At 34.2% G+C, this 20,301-nt stretch overlaps 3 protein-coding genes across 3 annotated transcripts; 1 reads left to right on the forward strand and 2 right to left on the reverse strand.

Moving 5' to 3' along the window:
* The first annotated feature begins 10,895 nt into the window (after positions 1–10,895).
* On the forward strand, positions 10,896–11,771 carry LOC145099543 (uncharacterized). The gene has a single exon (XM_079037105.1). It carries the CDS (start codon positions 10,896–10,898, stop codon positions 11,769–11,771), a length of 876 nt encoding a protein of 291 aa, XP_078893231.1.
* Positions 11,772–12,967: 1,196 nt separating this feature from the next.
* Positions 12,968–13,861, reverse strand: LOC145099544 (succinate dehydrogenase [ubiquinone] flavoprotein subunit, mitochondrial-like). The gene is made up of 5 exons (XM_079037106.1): positions 13,819–13,861; positions 13,503–13,572; positions 13,293–13,413; positions 13,164–13,201; positions 12,968–13,070 (listed from the first exon to the last, which is right to left on the reverse strand). The coding sequence occupies exons 1-5, from the start codon at positions 13,859–13,861 to the stop codon at positions 12,968–12,970; spliced, it is 375 nt and encodes a 124-aa protein (XP_078893232.1).
* On the reverse strand, positions 13,293–18,483 carry LOC145097350 (uncharacterized). The gene is made up of 7 exons (XM_079034880.1): positions 17,811–18,483; positions 16,449–17,553; positions 16,048–16,356; positions 13,920–15,943; positions 13,669–13,760; positions 13,503–13,572; positions 13,293–13,413 (listed from the first exon to the last, which is right to left on the reverse strand). The coding sequence occupies exons 1-4, from the start codon at positions 18,008–18,010 to the stop codon at positions 14,015–14,017; spliced, it is 3,543 nt and encodes a 1,180-aa protein (XP_078891006.1). The 5' UTR covers positions 18,011–18,483; the 3' UTR covers positions 13,293–13,413; positions 13,503–13,572; positions 13,669–13,760; positions 13,920–14,014.
* Between the last annotated feature and the right edge of the window lie 1,818 nt (positions 18,484–20,301).

Below are 20,301 nucleotides of genomic sequence, written 5' to 3' on the forward strand. Positions count from 1 at the left end.
GTCTTATCCTAGCAATAGGAGGAATTCGAAACCTCTCCTCAAACTCAATCGCACCTTTCTCTTTCTTTATTCTTCTTGCTCTCGCTTCAAACGACCATAGCCTAAAAATCCACCAGGTTCACTCCTAGGGGGTGTTTGGGATTACTTTTTAAGCTCAAACGTTCTTTTTGTAAAAGTTCTTTTTGATTTTAGCTTTTGAGAAGGAAAAACCCAAAAGTTGTTTTTAAAAAGTGTTTGGGTTTCATTTCTTGACTTTTGAGTGTAATTTAGCTTTTAAAAGGCTAAAAGTCACAAAAATTCATACTTTCCTGACTTTTGAAATTTTTTCTTCTTTACAAAAAGTTACTTTGAAAAGAAATTTTGTATTTCCCAAACATATTTTTTCATTTTTTGATTTTTTGGAAAAGTTAAAAGCCAAAAATTCATTTCAAAAGTAAACCTAAACACCCTCCTAATTCTTGTTGCTTTCTTGAAATCGATCACACCCCACCAAAAATTGCGGCTCTCCTCCTATCTTACAATCGATCGAACACATCCCCACCCCTACTGTGGATCGATTAATAGGTAAATTTTACTGCTTTCTTGTTCGTTTCTCACTCTCCCTTCTTCCCTTTGTGATTCAAATCGCACCAAGCTACCCTTATTTCTTCTTTTCTGTTTTGAATCAAGATTCGTTTTTTATTTGCAGGTGTGCTTGTAGTGGAAGCGTATCAGTGATTTTATTGGTTTATATGGATGGAAGGAGGTGGGACATATGGGTGGAGAATGGTGGAGTTGGGTGGTGTTTAACGGAGGTATAAGGTGGTTAGGATATGGTGGATGAATATGTAGAGGTATAAGGGGTTGGTTGTGAGGATGGATTGGAGTGATAGATGATGGTTGGGTTATGGTTGTTAAGGGTGGTTGGATCATTAATAAAGATGGCTGATTTGGGCGATTATGATGGTTAGGATGAATGGTGAGGTTGGTAACTAGTGAGATAAGGGTGGTGTTTTGGTGATTTTATATCACTAATGTTATTTAAGTGAAATGGGGTTAATTTGTTTATCAATGTCACTTTGACAATTATTGAACAAATCGGTATAGTGCGGAGTGAACATTTGTTTAATTTTGTCTTTGTTGAAAGTATACTGTTATTTAGGGGGGAAGCCCCTGAACCAACGGGGGTCTAGCGACAGCTCCCCTGGGAGCGAGGTCCAAAGGGCAGCAGCCCCTGGTGGGGTCCAAGGGGCAGAGCCCATGGTTGGGGTTGAAATTTTTTATTTGGGTTATATTGATGTATTAAAAATGCTTCAGAAATCCAAATTTTTGGTAAATATACTCGGTTTTGTGATCCATATTCTAGACCCATATTTAAGTTGGTTTATGACCATTTTTGTACAGTTTTAGGACATAAAACTATCATGTGGTAGTTTTAAGACAGGAAGTCTTTCTGGTTATATGACCATATTCGAAATTAGTTGTTGGTACACTTATTCTTCATAACATCTTGAACATTCTCTCTTTTGTTTCTCTCAATTTTCTGAGTCTTATCCGATTAAAGATTTAGAGTACCACCCAAATACTTTAATTTGAAAGTGTAAACACGATTCTCAGAATTTCCAAGCCTTTTATTACCCTAAATTTCTAACAGTGTTTGGTGATAGAATATGTATGAAGATGGTCATGGTGGTGGATTGTTTAAAGATAAGGCTATGGTGGTAATGGAGAAGGATGGTGAAGGAGGGAATGGTGGTCACGGTGGTGGAATTGAGAAGATGGTGATTGTTTTTATGCAACCAATAAAATCACAAGATACAATCAAAATCTCCTTTAATCTTCATTATTAGATGCAAACTCTTGTTTATTTCCTATTTTCTTGAATGCACATGTGTAAGAAACCAAAAGATGGATGAAGACTTTCCTTAATGAATTTTTATATTTGACCTTTCAATACTCAGCTTTTGTATGTTTCTTTTGTCACATTGCTTGTGTGTTTAATCAAATGGACTTAAACTAGGTTAAAACAATGGACTAGCATTTTGTTGGGCTCCTTGATCTTGTAATATGATAAGCTAACCTTCATTGTATGTATTTGTGGAATGGTTGCAAAATAATTTTATTTTAATCACGTCTTCAACCAAACCCGAAGATCTCCAACATGAAAAACATCATTGATAGAATTTTGAGCGTGTGAACCAAATCCGTCAATTCCTTATTAAAAACATATTTGGACTTCATAAAATGAAGACCACCGCACCTTCAATTCCTTAGAAAACTTTGGACTTTATAAAAAGAATTCCAACTTCCATCATCCCGTCGAATAGGATATGGGGGACCCACCAAAGTAGGTCGCACTTGCTTTAACAAGTGAAATAAATTCGTCAATTCGTTATAAAAAGAATTTAGACTTCATGAAAAGAAGATCAAATCCTACCAAAATATGTGGAATAAGCAGTTGGGAACCCATGAAACACATGTTACACTTGCAATAACAAGTGAAAGAAAACTGTCAATTCAATTGCAAGCACAACATTTTATATTTTGATTTTCATAAAAAGAAAACCAACTCCCACCAACCGGTCGAATAAGCGGAGGGGAACCCGAAAGAATTGGGTTGCACTTATGATGACAAGTGGTTATGTAAGCCGTCAATTCATATCAAGTAGCTTGTGAAAAGCTATATTTTGATTTCGTGAGATGATAACCAACTCCCACCAATAACCGTCGGATAGGCAGTGGGGACCTAAGTAACTTAGGCGAACTTGTAAAAACAAGTTAATGATTCGTCAATTCGTTTAAGAGCTTTAAACTTCATAATAGGAAAGCTCAAAAACCATGTAAATTTTTTAAAATTAGGGGTAAAAATAGGTTTTTTTTTAATGTATTTAATTAACGTAAAACATGCACTAAACACATCCCCAAACTTTCAACATTGTTGGTCCCGAGCAGGGGCGGAACACAAACAATACAACTAGAGGGGCCTAATTGAGGTTTTATGTAAGATGACCTAGCATAACAAAATTAACTAACAATTATGTTGTGTTTTTCAAAAAAACTAACAATTTTAAAATATCTCAATAATGGATTATTGTTTTAATGTTTATTATTAAAAATCACAACATAAAATAACATTTTAAAATTTTATATCGTCATTTTTGAAAAAAAAAGGATGAAAGCAAAAATAAATAAATCAAATAACATTTAACAATCGATATATACATTTTTTTAAAATATAATAATAATAAGTTGTATTGATTTTTTTTTGAAGCTGTCACACCCCGAAAACCTAAGGCGGAAACATTTCCGGGGCGGACTCCACGTTGAGTATCAAATCCAATGTACATAGTAAGCAAAGTAAACAACCATTACATTACATATTTGAATTTACATTTGTTCAAAAGTAAAGTGTTACAAGTGTTATACATATATCATATGAACAAAAGTTAAGACGAGTCTTCTGTACGCTCCGTCTTCTCCAAAAGGATCGTTGGGTACCTGTCTAATATGGACCTGAGAATACAAGTAGTTTGAAACTCAGCATAAAGCTGGTGTGTTCATAAGATGTTTGTTTTTGAAAATGAACAAGTTCCTTTTGGTTTTTCGAAAGAGTTTGTTATCCAAGAAAATCCCATATTTTCTTATATGTAAAGTTTGATTAACTGTTTTATTACACGAATCTGGTTATGTACAATTGTTATCCCAGGAAAATCCTATATTTTCCTAAAAGAAAGTTTAGTTATTGAATCCCAATGTAATGTTTGATTATCTATCATACTTGTCATATTAGATAGGTATTCTGATATCCTAACTGTGTTACACTTGAATGTACCTAGATGTGTGCCTTCATATTCGTATACCTATTCTTAATCATATTCATATTCGTATTTTTATATTTGTATTCGTGTTCATATTTGTATTCCTATTCGTATTCATACTCGCATTCATATTCGTATTCCTAGTCCTATTCCTAATCCTATTCGTATTCATATTCGCATTCGTATTCGCATTCATATTCGTATTCCTAGTCCTATTCCTAATCCTATTCGTATTCGTATTCGTATTCGCATTCGTATTCGCATTTGTATTTGCATTCGTATTCGTATTAGTTCTAATTGATGATTAGTATGAATTATTCATAGATTATGAAATATAATTTAGATTGTAACACTTTATCAAGAAATCTATGATTAGTCTGAAAGCTAACTTCGTAATTCGAACTATTTGATTAACACATTTTTCGATATTAGAAACATACAGAATAAAGATATTTGAACTGAAAATAATAAGTTTGAGTACAAGATTTCCTTGTACTTTTGCTTGTATTCCCTTCTGAAAACATTTGAAAAACATTTGAAAAAGGGTAGGGGTATGAACTCACCGGTCGAGAAACGTGTCGGATTGGATGCTAAGTGTCGGTTCGGGGCTTGATAACGCGTGAGGTTCCTATGTAATATGAAATGATATACAAATGTATCTAATTAGACTTTAAATCACTAATTAGATATGATTATACACTCCAAGACGCGAAAACACTTCAAATCAAGTGTTTGGAGTGACCCGGGTGACATCTAGGGACATATAAGGCTCGGATATGAAGTTTACTCCTCAAGAGTAAACTTCATAAGAGGGTTTACGGTTCTAATGACCCATTCCCCATGAGTTTACGACTGTAAACTCATGGTGGGGTGTTCTATGGTGCTAAATGGCCTTATATGACTTGGGAAAATTAGCTAGGATGAAATCTAGGGCTTAGGAATGGATTAAACTCACATATGGACCATTTAATGGAGTTTACGGCCTAAGAAGATGTTCTTGGGAGTTTTACGGCCGTAAACATCCATGAATGTGGTTTTGGCATGATTTAAGGTCCTTAACTTGATTGTGGTTGCTTCTAGACTCATTTCTAAGGCTTATGGTGTGTTTAAGTGGCATCTTAACACATAAAAATGAGTTTAAGGTCTAAGAAGATGAGTTTACGGTCCAAGAATGTTCTTGGGCCGTAAACTCAAGCTTGTCCCCTTTGTGTAAGTTTTGGAGCATTTCTTGAAAGGTTAAGAGGTTCTACACTCTCATGGAAGCTTGTTGGAGGTGTTTAGGGGCAAACTAACACCTAAAAATGAGTTTACTCCCCATGAATTAGTGTTTACGGTCCAAGCATGTGCTTGGGCCGTAAACTCATGTTTATACTCCAATTGATGAGTCTAATGTGTTCTATGTACATGCAACTAGGTCTTTAAGTCATATCTAGGCTCCAAATGAGGTTTGGAAGGGTTTTATGGCACAAAAACCCCATGTACATGAGTTCACGGCCTAGGGATGTTCTAGGACCGTAAACTCATGCTAATGGTCCTAATCCTCATATAAATATCGAATTTCAAGGTCAAAGGTGTTAAACTAGAAGCTAGGATAATTACCTTGATGTTTTGAAGCTTGATTTGGATGTTTTTGGCTCAAAATCGGATTTTAAAGAGAGAGTAGAGAGAGAAAGTAGAGAGAGAGTGGAAAAAGCTTCAAATGAGGCTCTCTCAACTTTATATATGCTGAAAGTTTGGGACACGGTGGAATTTTACCCGATACTGTCGTCAAGTGAGGCTTTTGGTCGTACCCGATTTAATTATTTTTATAACTTGACGGAATAAACCAATTATTTTTCAAATTAATAAATTGAAGCGTTTCCATGGATTTTTAACGTATTTGGACAATTATTAAGTCATAATAACAAACTTAAAATAAATGACTTAATTTAGAAACGAACGGAAACAATTTAAGACGACGAATTTTTAATGACGTATCGGGTTACGACGACGGAACGAACTTCGGGTTGTCACAGAAGCCCTTAAAAATGCAGGTTTTAAACGTATTCTAAGTAACTAAAAATTAGGTTGTATTTGACAAATGCTAAGTGATTATTGAGAAACACTAAATATATAAAATAAATAGAATTAGATCGTTAGGCTCCTAAATGGAAAGTAAAAATTTTTGTTGACCTTTATTTTCTTTCTAGATCCTAAGCTACAATAAATCAGCTAAAGCAATTTAAAAAGGAAATATTACTCTCTTCTTCAACCACCAAAGAAAAAGTAAAAACAAATAATTTTTGATGTTTAATAGTATTAGATATATATATATATATATATATATGGAAGACAAAAAATGGGGAGGCCATGGCCCTTCTAAGCCCCCATTACGTTCCGCCCATGGTCCCGAGAAATAAAAAGAGAATTAAACATTAAGTGCCAAAAACTCCCTGATGGCGCGTCATCTCCAAAATAAACTGATTTTCCTTGAACGCACAATGTTGATGGTTGATTTCTCATTTGGCCCATCTCGATTACATGTGTTTGTTGGTTATTGTTTATTTGTTTGCATATGTCGACATAGTACAGTTGGGTTGAGGCAGTACGACTTTGTGCTGTTGGCCAACAAACTCGGGGCAATCCAGCCATGTGTTGTGGGCCCGGGGTCCATCCGATCTTATGATTTTGGGCTCAGAGGCCATCTAAATTTATGATTGTGGGCCCATGGGACATCTAATCTTATGATTATGGGCCCGGGGGCAATCCCGTCTGATAACTGTGGGCCTGGGGGCAATCCAATTTTATACTGTTGGCCTGGTGTGCATGCATTGTATATGTATTGTTGTGTGGGGTATTTTGGGGGAACTCACTAAGATTTGGCTTATAGTTGTGGATTTAAATGTTTTTTAGGTACTTATGAGGATCGAGGCAAGGCAAATGTGTGATCGTACACATCCCCCAGTTGATTTATGTGTTGAGAGATTATTTTGATACTCTGATTTCTATGGATTTGATTTGAAAACACTGTTGACTACCTTATCGTTTTATTGAAATGTCTTTTAAAATGAAAATTTTTATCATAGTTTTGGGATGTTAGAAAGACCATGTGAACATAGAAATCTTTTCATCTTCTACTTACCACATGTGCATGTGGGTTGAAAATAATGGTGTGCATGTGTATTCCCTCCTTTTCCATTGATTTGAAACTTTTTGACAATTACATAGACACCTTCGTTGTAGTCAAACTCCGTCATATTATGGCTTTGTGTATGGGTCTCATGTTTCAAGAAAAGACGCCACATATGTGATGGTAGAGGTTTATCATAGTTCATTGCAATAGCACTACGCTTCCAAAATAGTTGCACAGTTCTATTGAATGTAAGATTAATACATGCTCTAATCGGTAATTGTCTTGCACCTCGCAATGCATTATTCATACTCTCAGAGATATTTGTCGTTAACAAATCCCATCGACGATTTTCATCATATAAAAGACACCATTGACTTTTATGATTTGTCTTAAATATTGCCAAGCTTCAAGATTGATTGTTTTTAGTTATTTGATGCACTTGACAAACTTTATTTTTTGTTTCGTGCTTCTCATAGCCCAACAAAATCTTTTTAGACTCACTTTGTTGTACTTTTTTATGAGATTACTTCTAACTTTTCGGAGACAAAAGCGATGGTATGCTAATGGCTCTTTCCATTAATCCATATCTTTTATTACATGGATTATTCCTTGATGTTTGTCTGAAATAACACAAAGTTGCCTATCTTGAGAAACATATTGCCTAAATTGATATAAAAACCATCACCAACTATATGAAGTCTCCTCATCAACGATAACATAAACAATCAGTAATATATTATTGTTGGCATAATTTGTAACATCAACAAGCATTTTTCCCTTGTATGAGCCCTTCAAATGGAAACCATTAACAAAAATAACAGGTCGACATAGATGAAATGCACGAATAGCAGGTCCAAAATCCCCAAAAACATATTTATATGTTACTACATCTGATGAGCCATTTGTATTATGAAACCATTTAACAGTTGTACTAGGATTGGAAGCCTGTAAAGTTGCAATGTACTTAGGCAACTCAACAAAGTTACTCTCCCAAGTTCCATAAATATTACCAATGGCTCTTATTCTACCACGCCATGCCTTCCCATATATAACATCAACATGCAAAACATTTTTAATATCTGCTTGTATCTGTTTCACTGGATAAGAAACATCATTTTCAATTGAGTGGGTTATGTATGAGGCAATAGTTTCAGAGTTCAAACTGTTATTACTACCTATACATGAACCATAACAATTGTGTGCACCCATCCAACATGTAATCTTTCACATTATGAAGATTTTTCTTCTTAAATGCACAAACATACCATAATCTAATTTTACTTTCATATACTTTGAACTCTTTATTTTGTGAGATCGACCAAAGTGATACCGCTTTTTTTACTTCTTCCCTACTTCCAAATAGCATTTCTAACCTTATTTTTTTTTCTAATTCTTTCCAAATATCCATATGAACCGTGTCTGCAAAATTTGCTATGCCATCATTTCCTGCATCTCTAATATCATTCATAAAGTTCACAACTGGAGTTTCACTCAAATCATCATAATGTATCACTTATCGAGTCACTTGCATTATCTTCACTACATTGTGAGTTGGGATCATCAAAGCTAAAGTCATCATCTGCCTCAAATCTATCATCATTGGGCAAAAGAAATGATACATTTTAGGGGTTGGTCAGTTATGGTTGTACTTGACTGTGACATCAAAATTATGAAGAAGATCTAAAAAAAAAACAATACTTATAGGCACCCTTGTTCGTTCATGAGATATTTTTTCAAATTCAACAAGAACTTGCACTCAATATTTTGATTATTCTCAGCTAAACAATACATCACGTCTAGACTTGAATCACCTATGACTCGTGATATATTATATATGCCACCAAATTCGTAACATAGTGAGATACTCAAATTATAGACTATCTTGTCAACTCCAACATGTACATCAATCAACTCCTTAAATTCCTCGTAGCCCATTCTAAGTATAGCAATATTTGAAGAATACAAAGTTGATTGATCATCCTTTATTAATCCATTCACATATTCAATATTACCACACCCAATATAAATTGATAAAAGAAAAACGGACAATCTAGAGCCACAATAATAATATATACAAAAATGTTGTTACATGATAATTCATAACATATAATAGATAAATTATTATTCCATATATAATATTTAAAATCCAATACATGCAAACATTTTTAGAAAAAAAATATATACCTTATACTAAAGGAACGTGATTTTTTGTATATTCAAATGTGAATGTGAGATGAAAGAATTCAAAATAAAGAAATAACGGTGAAGGTTGTGAAGAACGTGTGAAATATTATTCCATTCAGTGAGACGAATTTATGAAGTAAAAATAAAATTAAAAAGACATGATTTGACAATTAATAGAATTATTTTTATTTATTATTAGGGTGAATAGTGTCTTTGCTTTTCTTATGAAATGACAATTCAATAATTAAAAAATTATATTCAATATTGGTATAAATTATAATTATATATGTTATTTAATTAAAATAAGTTCAGATATTTTTAATAAATAAAATTATATAGTTCATATAATTAAAATAAGTTGAAGGACTAAAAATATAATTAAAATGGTTTATATATTCATAATAAAATTTAATATAAGTTGATATAAAAAACTAATTTTTTTAAAATTAAAAGTTGTAAACTGAAAATATAAAATAAGTTTAAGGGTTAAATTTAAAATTTGATAAGGTTAAAAGTACAACTCCTTAAAAATAAAAATAATGGATGCCCTGATGAGATCACCAAATTTTTGAAAGACAAATAAAACGGTCCTATTTTTAAAATAATTTTCTATATGCCCTATTTAAAAATAAATTAAATTAAATTAAATTAAAAAAAAACAACTCTGTGAAAAGAACATTCTCCTACATTTACCAACAATGTTCACATCAAAAGGTTGTTATCATGGAAAAGAAGTGCATGCACATATCATTGCATCCGAGTTCGAACACACTGTTTTCATTATGAATTGTTTAATCCAGATGCACATAAAGTGTTCAAACATCAAAACATGGAGTACGCCCATAAAGTGTTTGATAGAATGCAAGAGACTATGTTCTTGGAATGCTATGGTTTTTGGGTATGTTGGAAGTGAGTTATTGAGTATTGCTCGGGAGATGTTTGATTTAATGCATTAGTTTTAGGGTACTTGCATAATGGAAGTTGTCGGAAATCCCTTGAAGGTTTCCCGACTATATGAAGAGATGGTGTGGCCGTTGTTGGGATTAATCAGGTTTTATTCGCAGGTTTAGATGCATGGCTGCTAGTTTAATAAGTTTAAGGTTTTTAGTTAATAGTTTATCATTGGTTTAAGTTATTTAAAGTTTGAATAAAGGAAAATGGGTAAAGGGGTTTGACTGTTTCAATGATATGTACGTTGGGGTTTTACAGTTTGGGTTTAGAAGAAGTCATACCATGTACCTTTTCTTTAGGATTAGATTAGTATTTTTCTGTTTTAGCTGTCCCGCGTGATGTATGCATGTAAGCCTATATAAAGGCTTTCTTTGATATGAATACAGTGAGTTTTTTCTGCAAAAGTACACCGGTTATACTTCATATTAAAAATCTTTATTCTCTTCTCCAAGTTTATATATATATATATATATATATATATATATATATATATATACACACACACACACACACACACACAAGAGTTTAGAGAGTGAGATTTGAGGCTTTCTAACCAACATTTGGTATCAGAGCCCCACGGTTCTGGTGAAGGGGGTGTAACTCGTTTCTGTTAGCAGGCTGAAAAAATTGCAGCCTCCATCCTTGATCCATCTGTTCAGTGTTAGAGGAGCCTAACCAGAAGCGGAAGAGACAAGCAGATAAAAAAATCAAAACGGGTGGGATTTTGGTTTGGCTTGCTTGCTGGGTAAAAGAAAATGTGATAGGCAGAAGCTTTGTTTTCTTGACCGGTGGAAAAAGCTCCTGGAACAGGTGAGATCGGAAGAGGTTGGGGCTGTCACAAGAAAGGAAAAATGGCGTTGGCAGTAAAAGATGGTGGTTCAATGTCATATCAGATTCCGGTTTTGACCCCAACCAACTATCCAGTATGGGCAGTCAAAGTAAAGTCCATCATGGATGCACATGGCATATGGGAGACACTTGAAGCAAAGGTATTGGGTGGAGAATCGGATCCAAAGAAGAAGAAACAAGCTCTTGCTTTCTTGTTTCAAGCAATACCAGAAGAGATTGTGTTGCAAATGTCCGATTACACCGATCCAAAAAAGGTTTGGGAAGGATTAAAAACTCGGTATTTGGGTGTGGATAGGGTAAGAACGGCTCGATTAGCAACTTTGAAGAGGGAACTAGAAAGTTTGCGTATGAAGGAGGGAGAAACCGTTGATGATTTTGCAGCCAAGTTGAGTGGTTTAGCTTCGAAAGCACGGAGTCTCAGACATGAACTTGAAGAAGTTGACTTGGTGAAAAGGTTACTAATTGATTCTATGCCCAAGTCCTTTCTTCAAATTGTGGCGTCAATTGAGCAATGCTTTGAGTTGGATACGATGCTTTTTGATGAAGCCGTCGGTAGACTAAAGGCATATGAGGAGCGCATCAAAGGATCAGAGAAGGTGGAGGACGTTCATGGTGGGTTGTTGTTGTCAAGAGAAGAAAAGTCGGATGGTTGTATGCATTGTGGCAGTGGCGGTTCACATCGGGATGGCTTTGGATGTGGCCGGGGAAGAGGTCGTGGGTCCAGGAGGAGCCAAGATGGTAAGGAACGTGTTCGTGACAAGAGTCACGTAAAATGCTACAAATGTGGTGAATTCGGTCATTACAACAACGAATGTCCAAAGTGGGAAAAAGAAGCAAACTTGAACCGGTGTGAGGATGAGGAACTAGCACTGCTGTGAATAATCCACCTGATTAAGGGGATGATTGTTGGGATTAATCAGGTTTTATTCACAGGTTTAGATGCATGGCTGCTAGTTTAATAAGTTTAAGGTTTTTAGTTAATAGTTTATCAATAGTTTAAGTTATTTCAAGTTTGAATAAAGGAAAATGGGTAAAGGGGTTTGACTGTTTCAACGATATGTACGTTGGGGTTTTACACGTTTGGGTTTAGAAGAAGTCATACCATGTACCTTTTCTTTAGGATTAGATTAGCATTTTTCTGTTTTAGCTGTCCCACGTGATGTATGCATGTAAGCCTATATAAAGGCTTTCTTTGATATGAATACAGTGAGTTTTTTCTGCAAAAATACACCGGTTATACTTCATATTAAAAATCTTTATTCTCTTCTCCAAGTTTATATATATATATATATATATATATATATATATATATATATATATATATATATATATACACACACACACACACACACACACACACACACGAGTGTTTAGTGAGTGAGATTTGAGGCTTTCTAACCAACAGCCGTGTGGGTGGGATGTGACAACATTTGTCTCGGTCAAACGCTTATCAACCAAAGCATTCATAACACCAAATCCATCATGATCACATATTCAGTGAGTTCTTACAACCATAAATTAAACTAGCAAGAGATGAATCAATTACTTCTCTTTGTAGTCAATTCCTTTGCTTTTTGTAGTCGATTCCTTTGCTTTCTCCTTCGATGAATCGAGATCCCAAACCAAAGATCCTTTTTCGTAGCAACACCCAAGAACAGTGATCAAGCAACAATGGCAACTTCTTTTCTCTTGTTATAAACTTGAGTTTTGCATGACATTCACACATACTTTGTTTCAACATAATCATAAGATGTAATTATTACCATATATAACCATTTTCATACACGCATATGAGATATCTTTAACTTTATAAACTACAATCTTATTGTCAACTGAGACACACTTTGGCTTTATCCATGACAAGTCAAAGCAGTAAACATAAATCAGTACGCTCTAAGTCTAAAAAAACAAAGTTACAAACACAATCTACCAGAGACAACTTATGTGCAGGTTTTTGGGGTTTTGCATCAAATGACGAATGCAGCAACAATTTATTATCAAAATTTTGCACAATTAATAAAATAATTCTTGATAATAGTAACCCAGCAAATTCAATCCATGTGCGAGGATTTTATTAATACACGCGAGCCTTTGGTGGGAAAGTCTGCACGTCATCATCAAGAGTGTTCATGTGAACCGGCCTGTAGTCTAGTCGCACCTTCTCATTCTCCCAGTATCTGCACATATTTTAAGATCATCATATAATGTCATGATCAAAAAAAGTAAGATGTTATCTCTTGAATTTAAGAGAGAAATAGAGAGATATTTACCCGAGTGTGTGTTTCATCCATTTCTCATCATCTCTTTTCTGAAAAAGCATCAAATCGAATATTTATGAGAAAAGATGAATCGAAAACGAAGATATGAAATTGAAAACGAAGATATGAAAGTGAGCAAACCGTGAAATCTTCACGAGCATGAGCTCCTCTACTCTCTTTCCTGGCTTCAGCTGAATGCATGGTGATGCATGCATTAATCAAAAGGTTCTCCAACTCTATCGTCTCTAGCAAGTCAGAGTTCCTGACATATGACTTCACATAAATACATCTTTCCAAAACAGACCATAATAAATAAAAAACACTAAATCTTAAAAGTCCAATTGAATTTACCATATCAAGCTTCTATCTTTCAATTTGACATCATGATAACTTTCCCATGCTTTGTCAATCAGATCACAACCTGTATTACAACACTCACACACTCATTAGTCAGCCAATATGGTAACAAGGAAACATATATATATATATATATATATAAACACACACACAAAGACACCTTCTAATGTTTCTTAATTGTATTCCACAATAAACGTGTGTAATGTTTCATGTCCAATTCTATCAGCACCATGCGACGATAAGCTTGCCTCTCTATAAAATAAGATGAAGAAAGTTACAGGCGGAAAGATTTCGTTTTACAGTATATTACAAGTCACCGGATTAGGATTAGCTGAAACTTTAATTACTGGCATCATCAACAACAACAAAACCACCTTATCAGATCAAAGTAGGGTCATCAATAGAAAGTACCTCATTTTACAATAGTTCCATGCCTCCAGAATTTCTCAAAATCATCCCTGGATCAGGGTAGAGGAGACTAATTAATGCATTATCTGCATGGGCACCTATACGTAGCAGAATGCATCTGGATTTAAGGGGTGTATTTTGGATTTAAACCCACACGCCTCAAGAAGCTTTCCGGGACCAACAATTAGCAGACCTTCCAACAAATGAATGCTCCGGGGAAGATGACTTATTCTTGTACCATCTATATATAACTTTTCTAAACATTCCAAACGTCCAAGTTCCTCAGGCAATTTCTCAACTCGAATACAATCTCGGAGACAGAAAAAATTGAGGCGTTTCATCTCACAGATGCTATTCGGGATATCTTGTAAAAATTCACATTTCCCAAGGCTTAGCTCCTCTAAACATTTTAATTGGCCAAGATCCTCTGGTAACTTCTCAAGCAGCGAACAATTAGAAAGTATAAGATATTTCAGGCGTTTCAACATGCAAATGCTATCCGGAAGATGTTTAATCTTTGTAAATGACAAATCTAGCTCCTCTAAACATTCTAATTGGCCAAGATCCTCAGGTAACTTCTCAAGCAACAAACAAGATCGAAGCTTTAGAGATTTCAGATGTTTCAACCTATAAATGCTACCCGGAAGATCTTTAATCATTGTATGTGAAAAATCTAGCTCCTCTAAGTGTTCTAATCGGCCAAGATTCTCAAGTAACTTCTCAGGAATCCAACACGATGTAAGTTTGAGGGATTTCAGATGTTTCAACATATAAATGCTATCCGGAAGACGTTTAATCATTCTAGATGACAAAGTTAGCTTCTCTAAACATTCTAATTGATGAAGATCATCAGGTAATGTCTCAAGCAAAACACAAGAACTAAGTTCAAGAGATTTCAGATGTTTAAACATATAAATGCTATCAGGGAGGTGTTTAATATCTGCAGACAACAAACCAAGCTCCTCTAGATATTCTAATTGGCCAAGATCCTCAGGTAACCTATCAAGAAGCCGTAAATCATCAAGTTTAAGAGTTTTCAGACGTTTCAACTTACAAATGCTGTCTGGAAGATGGTTTATATTTGTAGACAACAATATTAGCTCCTCGAGAGATTCTAACTGGTCAAGGTCCTTGATCACCTCTACAAAACTGCCTTTGAGTTCAAGCTTTCTCAAACGTTGTAATCCACAAATGCTTTGTGAAAAAGTCTTGAGGTTTGTGCAAGAACACATACCTATAGATAAAAGCATCTCAAGATTTCTAGTCAGTGAGGGACGGTCTTCTTTATAATCACAGTCAAACCAAAACTTTGGCAAGTTATTGTCAGGGTGAAGTGGACATCTTTCTAGAGACTGTACAAACAGATGTAACTCGGCTAAAGGACCAACCTCAAGTGATTCATCAACACTACAAGAAGTATAATCCTCTATGTTAAAGTTAAAAGATTTAAACCTCAAACAACCACTTAAGTCTACATGGGCAAGCTTTTTTAGACATCCAACGGGAGTGTGAAGTTCTACCAATCCACTACACTCTTTGAGATCTAACTTCTTGAGATTTGGAGTCATCCTAAGGTCAAGGGTCCTCAAATTTGAATGGGTAATGATGAGTTCGGTGAGCTTTTGACATTCATTGGCCATGTGAAGTTCTTCCAAACAATAAGACTTTTTAAGATCTAACTTCTCAAGGTTTGGAGTCATCCCAATGTGAAGGGTCCTCAAATTTGAATAGGTGAGTAGTAAGCATCTTAGAGTTAGACAGCTTTCAGGAAAGTGAAGTGTTTGCAAATATTTGCATTCAAGAAGAATCAACTCTTCAAGATTTGGAGCCAGCCCAAGGTCAAGGGTCATCAAGCTTGAACCTTCAAGGTTGACAGATGTCAACTTTAAACATCCAGCAGTCATGTGGAGTTCTAGCAAATTATCACAATCTTTAAGAGTCAACTTCTCAAGATTTGGAGAAAGCCCAAGGTCAAAGGTACTCAACCTTGAACGACTGAGGTCAAGGAATCTGAGCTTGTTAAGAACCTAAAATAAGAAAAAAGCAAAATGAATATTGGTGTAATAACAAAACAATGTAGGCAAAACATTATAATGAATCATGCAAAATGATCAATCAACCATAATTTTACCTTTCTTTCCCCCCCTTCCCAAAGTTGTACAATTCTGCTGTCATCCATCCTAAGTGCAACAAGATTATTTGCTTGAAATGTTGTGGGTAAAGACCTGAAAGGGTAACAGCTCCAATGCAGATATCGTAAAGTATTTGGGAAGTCAGCTGGAACGACTATGCTAAACTCCAAATTACTGGAAAAATCTAACTGCTGGACTGCAGAAACGGAAAGAAATCTAAGTTTCTTCATCTTTCTCAGTCCTTTTAAATAAATATGAGGACCGAATTTCTTTGTGTGGAATTGTATATATTTTGTTGCTTTAGTACCCTGCAATCCAAAAGAAGTCACCGTGAAACTTGTATCATAATAACTATAAATGTGTTGGTTTTTCCTAACATACAAATAAACTTAATCCTTACCAAATCATTAGCCAATACATCTTCAATTTCATCGATTTTCCACAATCGGCTATGCTTATGAGGCTCATCGGGATGTGAGCGACGAACAATATTCCTACCCATTTCCTCAACATGATCATGCATCCCCACCCGCTCATCACCATAAGAATCACAATAAATAGCTACGAGAGATTTTTGCTCAAGAACTCGTAAACCAATTATAGCACAAAATCCACAACTTTCAAGTGCTCTGATTGCATCGTCCTTCTCCCAACCTTTCAGGTTACATGCAATATCTAGGAATATTTCCTTGTAATCGTCGTCTAGACTGATAGAGCTAATTTCCAATTTTTTCAAAGTTTCCGTTAACGGGATTGTTTCTAGTCTTTTTAGGGCATCTACCCATTCAAGCTCATTTTTACCACAAAGAGACGAACCTAAAACTTTGATCGTTAAGGGAAGTCCAGCGGCATAGCGTACAACTTGTCTGGATAACTCTTCATACCTTGGAGATGGAACCTCTCTCCAAAATGTATAAGTCTTGAAGAGGCAAATTGCTTCCTCATCCGATAACAAACTGACATCACGAATGAATTCCACTCGGTGTGCTACAAGCACTTGCTCATCTCTTGTTGTAATGATTATTCTACTTCCCAACTTGAACCAAGTAATCTCACCGGCTAAAGCCTCAAGCTGGTCTATATGATCAACATCATCTAGAACAACAAGAACTTTTTTATCAAACAGCATCCTCTTCATCAAGTACTTTCCGTCAGAAATACTACTTACACATATGTCTTCATTTAAGACATCTGATAAGACTTGCTTTTGTAACGACTTTAAACCGGACAAAGAAGCATTTTCCCTAACATTTTCAACAAAGCTTTTACCTTCAAACTGAAAGGATATGTGATCAAAAACAGCTCTTGCCAAAGTTGTCTTTCCACCACCTCCCATCCCTTTGATCCCGATCATGCGCACATCATCACAACCATTTCCTAAAGCTGGTACAAGAGTTTTGATCCGGGTCTCCATTCCTACCAACTTTCCATCAATGTTAAAACTGATTGAACGTAACTCTAGTGATATCTCTTCAACTATTCTTTTGATAAATTTAGCTTCATGCCTGTATTTTAAAAAAGATTCGATTAGCTTACTCAAAATCCCATGTGACCGGTCACTTTCAGATCTATAACATACAGCCCCACATGAAAAATAACATAGTTACATAATCATATTCCATGGTTATTCTTTGGACAAGACTTAAAACTTGAATTAAAATTTGACAATTTAAGATGCCATGTACGAGATTTTATATCCAGGTTATATGCTAAATCAAAAAGATTCAAACAATAATATTGCAGGGAATGATCAAAGAATTACCCATCAGCAGTCTTCTTCAACTCCCATCCAGAGAGATCCGCTGATTCTTTCAGAGCCTCTCTCCATTTCCCAGCAGCTTCTTCCTTTTCATGTTTTGCAAACGCTTCCGCCACTGGCCCGCTTTGTTTGCGGACTTCTGAAGGTTCCACGTCATAGAAGACAGGGTAAGCGATATGCTCGTTTGTCCTGTGGCACTCCATTATCTTAACAAGTTCATCCAAGCACCAGGATTAAGAGGCGTAGTTCTTGGAGAAAACAATGATGTAAAATTTGGAGTCTTCAATGGATCCGATGAGCTCATCACTGATGTTTTTCCCTTTTTTGATTTTCTCATCGTCCTTATAAGTATGGATGCTTTTGTTCTGAAGAGCATGATAAAGATGATCAATAAAGTTCGTACGAGTATCTTCGCCCCTGAAACTCAAAAATACATCATATTTAAAGCTCTTGTCAAGGGATGAAGTTGAAGAAGACGCCATTTGAAGGTTTGATCGATGGATCCTAATAAAAATCAAATCTTTGTTGGCGAAGTTTATGCAAAATGATTGTAAAGAAACTTTGGATGTGATGAATCGAGTAAAGAAACACTTCGATCCGATAAATTACTTGCAACTTGCAAGCGAATGTGAACGGAATATGTGTGTTTGGAAAAGCTGGAATTGGGTGGAAAAGAAAAGGCTCTTCTTTGGGTGTAGCTTTATTTTAAATGACAAATTTTATTGCCTTTAATACGTTGTATTTCCCTTTTGAAAAAGATTGCATTATGCGATTATGTCCATCCTTTTACTTATTATTTTACTGGTTATAACGCATATCACGGATAAAAAAAAGATAAAATTACTTTTAATTAAATTATAAGTTAATTATTGAGTAATGATAATAAAAAAATTAAATAATTTGTAAATATAAATGTTTTATCTGTAATTTGATAATAATATAATGATAAGTTGAAACTATAAAATCATAATATTTGAATATATATGTTATAAAATTATGATTTTGTAAAATACAATAAAACTATGAATGTAGTTTTAAAAAATTGAAATATTCATGAAAATGACATTATATGAAATTTAAACTATATTGCAATATAAGAGAAATAAGTATATAGAAAAAAAAGAAATTTATATATATATATATATATATATATATATATATATATATATATATTGTTTAATAATGTGGATTGACATATATTGTGCGAACTTGTGAATAGTGTTATTTTGTGAGAATGAAAAATTAAATATGTTGTTTAATAATATGAATATGTTCAATCTTACATAACTATTGTCATAATTACACATTCTCACTAATTAAATTGTCTATAAGGCTATTATAGAATTTTGTTTATTATTCTCATTCTATCAGAATGTTTATTGAGTCGTATATAGTAATAATGAAAATAATTGAAAAACGACGTGTGAGAACAAAAATAAATAAGAATATATATATATATATATATATATATATATATATATATATATATATATATATATATATATATATATATATATTCGGTGCAGTTCGGTTTTTTGTGGTTTTTGTAAGACTAGAAACCGCACCGCACCATACCAAATATTTTCGGTTTTTGCAAAACTAAAAACTACACTGTCGGTTTTCATTTCGGTTTTGGTTTTTTGGTTTCGATTTATGCGGTTTTTTCGGTTTGTGGTTCGGTTTTTGCTCACCCTAGATGTAACGATAGAAATAAGCAAGAAAAGTAATCACCCAACAATTATAGAATTGAAGTCTAGTATTTTTATGGAGGGACATAGCAACATATTTACCATCTTCGAACAAATGAAGTTGATGGAGGCGATATAAGTTATAATCAAAACCGATAAGTACAAACTTATACAAAAAAAAATATAGCACACATAAACATCACAAAATAACCCAATCAATTAGCACAAAGCATGTGAATCAAAAAATAAAAAATAAATAAATACCAAGTCAAATGGAGAGATCATAGTGGTTATAAAAACCTAAAAGGACAAGGTGCAACAATCAACTTTGGATACTTTTGTAAATGAAAAATAAGGACTGCTAAATAATAATTTTAAAGGCTAAACCCTGTTTGTTACAAGTGGTTTTAAAAAATCGACATCGCATAGGGTTTCATATTCAGGACATGAATTTTTAGATAAACATATAGATATCTAGGCTTGTGTATGGGGCAATTTTAAGGATGTAAATGAACTGAACGTTCGACGAACTATTCGTGTACTGATCAATAGGCCTACTGTTTATGTTCGTTTATTTAATAAATGAATGAACATGAATACAAAATCTTGTTTGTTTAGTTAAACGAACGAACATGAACAATAGTATTGTTCATTCATTTATGTTTGTGAATGTCCGTTTATGTTGTTCATTTACCTTCGTTTATGTTCGTTTGTTTAAGTATATTTATGTTCAATTGTTTTTTATTATGTTACTATAGTATATTTTCATTTATCTTTATATATGTTCAATTATGTTTATTTATCTT

This window comes from Lactuca serriola, chromosome 4 (genome assembly GCF_051521515.1).
Source record: "Lactuca serriola cultivar US96UC23 chromosome 4, Lser_US96UC23_V15, whole genome shotgun sequence".
Classification (NCBI taxonomy): Eukaryota; Viridiplantae; Streptophyta; class Magnoliopsida; order Asterales; family Asteraceae; genus Lactuca; species Lactuca serriola.